At 42.5% G+C, this 4,360-nt stretch overlaps 1 protein-coding gene across 1 annotated transcript; it reads left to right on the forward strand.

Annotated features, from left to right (window-relative positions):
- Positions 1-1,439: 1,439 nt before the first annotated feature.
- LOC149217679 (uncharacterized) lies at positions 1,440-1,970 on the forward strand. Its single transcript, XM_089390323.1, has one exon. It carries the CDS (start codon positions 1,440-1,442, stop codon positions 1,968-1,970), a length of 531 nt encoding a protein of 176 aa, XP_089246449.1.
- The last annotated feature ends 2,390 nt before the right edge of the window (positions 1,971-4,360 follow it).

Genomic DNA, 4,360 nt, shown 5'->3' on the forward strand with positions numbered 1-4,360 from the left:
ACCGGTGGATTTATGCAGGGCGAGAGGTATAAATATATGAGATTAAGATCAAAGGTCGTGTTATATAGTACACGTTGAGCTATGGCTTGTGAGGGCGTAATCTAAGGACTAATAAAATCGTCCCCACTGGGTCCGAATCCGGTTATTCATAAAATTGCAGATTCTAAAATATACATTGTTCGAATTGTCATTTAAACAGATTAAAATAAGTTAAAGAATACATTTTCCAGTTTCTGTAAACATCAATTCTCTTCCATTGATTAAAACGAAAGCGTTAGATATGTGTTTATTCCTGTAGAGCAAGGCACGCAAGGAGCCGGATGGCAACTCACCAAAACCCACATGACCGTAGACTGAGCCGGGGATTTGAACACTGCGCTAGTTGCAGGTGAGGAGACGAGCAGGTCCTGTGAGGCTTCCAGATGAGCGCACAAGCGGAGCATTGCAGGTGAGGTCTGGGAGCAAAGAGAATTCGCGTGGGCGAGAGAAAAGGGCCAGGATGGTTGAACGTTGGGCATATTGGCGCGAGCGGGTGACAAATTCACTTTGAAGTTTGAATATGTGCCAGCATGGCGAGCGCCAACAAGGCAATGGCGGGGCACCAAAATATCGGAGAATTGCACGGCAGCGGTCAAATCTTCCAATGACTGCCCATGGCCATGTATGGTGACTAGCCTCCATAGGAGGCATTAAATGCCCTATAGCAGGCTGGTTAGCTCTTACCGCAACTATGCTCCGTAGCTTTCCCAGCTGCTCCCTTCCATCCTATGACACGGTGGATAAGACAGTCCACTATACTCATTCAATGCAACTTCTATACTCATTCAATGCAACCTCGGTGCCCAAAATTTCAAAATTCAAATGTTATTTCCCCGCCCAAGGTGCCCACGAAATTTCTGAAACGAAGTGAAATGAACACACCACAGAAATTTCGAATATTGAACGTCGTGGCCATGTCATGTTCTCTGCATGCTTGTAATTACTACCTATAGGCTAAATATTTCATTTATAAAAGACCTGGGATGCAAAAACAGGGCTTCAGATTTGATTGACACAGGAAAATTGACATTCAGGAGGTGAAGAAGGCAGACATGGGTTCTAAAAAGGATCATAAAATCTGCTCGTTGCTCTGAAAACATGGTTTAAGAGCCAATCTGTGAAGAAACAGGCATGCCAAGCCCTGGGTATAATATGTCTCCTGGTGGCACTGATTTCTCTAACCTTTGGGGATTATTGGGCCGTGGCCCTCTGTATCACTGCAAATATTACTCGCGTATGTGGAATTTCTGTGCTGATTTACAAGCTAACGAAGAAGAAAACATGCGCAGGCTTGTCACTCAAGTCTCAGGAACTCACTGCGATTTGTTTCGCAGTGAGGATCTACCTGAATACCTGGCCTGGAAACCCTAGCATGACAATCAACTTGTATAAGCGTAACGATGGATTTATTTGGGCTCATAACGACCATATGGGTCATCTATATCATCCGTTTCAAGCTCAGATCTACATACATGGACGACGTCGACAACTTACCCATATATTACCTGCTCGTTCCCTGCGCGCTCCTTGCCCTGGTAACGCATCCCTTGACTCATTCTGGTTTGGCATTTAGTTCTCTGAATAGGGTCATCGCAGCGTTTGTTCCCTATCTGGAAGCCATGCTCGTTCTGCCTCAACTGCGCGTAATGCAAAGCAAAAAGATCGTGGAAGCTTTTACTGCCTTCTATGTCTTTGCTCTCGGCGTTGAAAGGTTATTCAAATTTGCATTCCGTCTCATGCTGACCCTGGAGAACATTATGGACGGCTCCATCACAACTGATTTTGATTTGGGGCATTTCCTCTTCATGGTCTCTGAAACTGTTCAGAGCTTTATATTGGCAGATTTCGTTTATTACTATCTCAAGATTGTTTCAAGCGGCCGGATGTTGATGCATCTCCCCACCATTGTAGTCGAACAATCACCTGTTTGATATGATATTCTCTGGACTGGTAAGCTCCCAGAGAGAGTTAAAATTACAATTACAGTTGTTTTCTTTGGGTATGGCATGGATGGTTCAGTTGATAATAATCATGCACTATCTTGAATAAGTTATAGATAGTAAACTATTTGATCTCCCTCTTCATAGGTTCAGTGAATTCATGGTTTTACTTGAAAATTTCAGGTAATTGAAACGTAAACTAACACCTTAAAATCCTAAAACCCTTTAGCCTGGCTACAATTTATAAAATACTAACATTTTAGGTAGTTTCAGAGAACAACGAAATGTTGAAACGCCATTTTTGAATGTCTGATATTGCACTTTAGATCGAATTTTAGAATAAATGAAATGGTACATTCCAAGCTTTTGAAATGGAAAATAAAATTATACATGCAAATAAGAGGGAATAGATTCTTAATAGTGTTATGCATATAGCCAATTTGAGCATATTTTGAGTGTGGATTTCGAAGTTACTCTTTTATGTCAAATTTCTAAAATTTGTAATTAAAATAAGGGTAAGCTGGTGGGGGGCGGTAGGCTTTCGCACCCCCCAGCCAGATCGATTCCTGCTGGTGCCGCACGCTGTTGTTGTAGCATTTGATTCAATGATGACCGTATGTTTCCGATGTGTTCCAATGTTAACGTATTTTGCTTGCTTCGGCGATATTGTATGAGGTTTCAATATTAACATATTCAGCACGTATTCTGCTCACTTTGGCAATATTGTATGAGGAAATCTATTGGCTTCAACGATATATGATGTATGTGATTGTTCAACGGGGATTTCGCTCCGCACTGAAAAAAAAAAAAGCTTCTGCAATGTGTCTCCGGCATAGCAGAAGATAAGCACATCTTACGCGCTTGTATATCAGATTTCCAATATTACCAATCTAAATATGGATAAAATTACATGATGTGTCTGGCAAATTTGATGATGATTGTTGGTAAGGTAAATCCCCTCTGCGGACAGAGGCGATCCCACTAGCCTATCACAGAACTAGCCACAAACAAACCACGCTGCTACGCAAGTTCCTAGTTATGCATCAAAGGTGAATCAAGAAGACTAACCTGGAGTCCAACGCTATGATTGAAGCAGAGTTGATATCCTCGCTCCCTTGCTCCAACAGATCATAACGAATACCTGCACATGCAAAGGAAGAGACAGATACCAACATAAAAACTACCAAGGCGCAACTATATTTCAGTCAGAAAGGAAATAAATCAACATATCACCATGATAGATAATGAGATTGGAACTATAATAGCAGTCGCTCATCAATTAATAAACAGGAAAAGTTACAACCATTGTTCTGACGTCGACCCTTCTCCTGGCTGGGTGAGTAACTATATGTGTCTTGACATGCATCTCCTCTCCGGCAGCATAACCTCTCTAGCACTCACTAGCATTCCTCCAAGAACTCAACATCTAACACTCCATGACCAATAATCATCACTACTATCACTCAATCACCAAATCACTAGCATAACACTAACACCAACACTCTAGCTTGTCCAATGCATAATGACAAGCTTATATAGATGAAGAAGGGAGGAGGATGTGATGAACCGGGACACCTTTCGCAGATTTAGCAAAAGCCATAAAGATGGATAAAGCTCGACAAAAGACTGATTTTTTATCCTCAGAAAAGCTCCATGTAATGAAGGAAACAACAGCCGGACGTGCATTAAGGCAAAAAGCACGACTAAATTTGGTTGGCGCGACTGTTGCTCTAAGACAGAGCGCCAATGGTCGCGCCCTCTTTTGAGGATCTCCACCATTGGCGCGAGTAGAATACTGTGGACTTGCGCCAATGGAAAAAGAGCACTTTTTAGGGATGATCTGCAGAAGGTGTCTTCAGGGAACATGGAGTACATACTCAGGGGAACATAATGCAAGTGTTTTTAGCCTTTGTCACTTCTTATAACTCCCGGGATGTGTCCTCCAAGGTACGACAAGAGGAGTAACAGGGATGGTGACAAATTACTGTGTAACAGATGCCCCCTAAAGCATGAAGTCCGAGAGGTGGAGAGGGGTGAAATGCTTTACAAGAACACACATAAGAGCACATATAGTTACTGCCGCCGAGGAGCCGTATTAAGAGACACGACTGATAGTTCAATTACAAGATGTACGTGGTATGGTCGCAGCCATCCATAAGAGAGTACATAAATAATCTAGATCCATAGTATGGACGCAGCCATCTGGTTAGGATCAATGAACTGACTTAGGTATGGTCGCAGCCATCCAGTGAATGAGTCAAGTACCAGGAATCACGCCTGGATTACAACAGACACAATCCAGGGTCTTGCGCTCCATCTCGACCCGAACAAGAGTACAAGTTCAAGCATGTGAATATATGAGCTGAAGTCGAACATGCATG

The sequence above is a fragment of the Pinus tabuliformis genome, chromosome 1_1 (assembly GCF_031772625.1).
Source record: "Pinus tabuliformis cultivar Carrire ecotype Pingquan chromosome 1_1, CPIR1, whole genome shotgun sequence".
Classification (NCBI taxonomy): Eukaryota; Viridiplantae; Streptophyta; class Pinopsida; order Pinales; family Pinaceae; genus Pinus; species Pinus tabuliformis.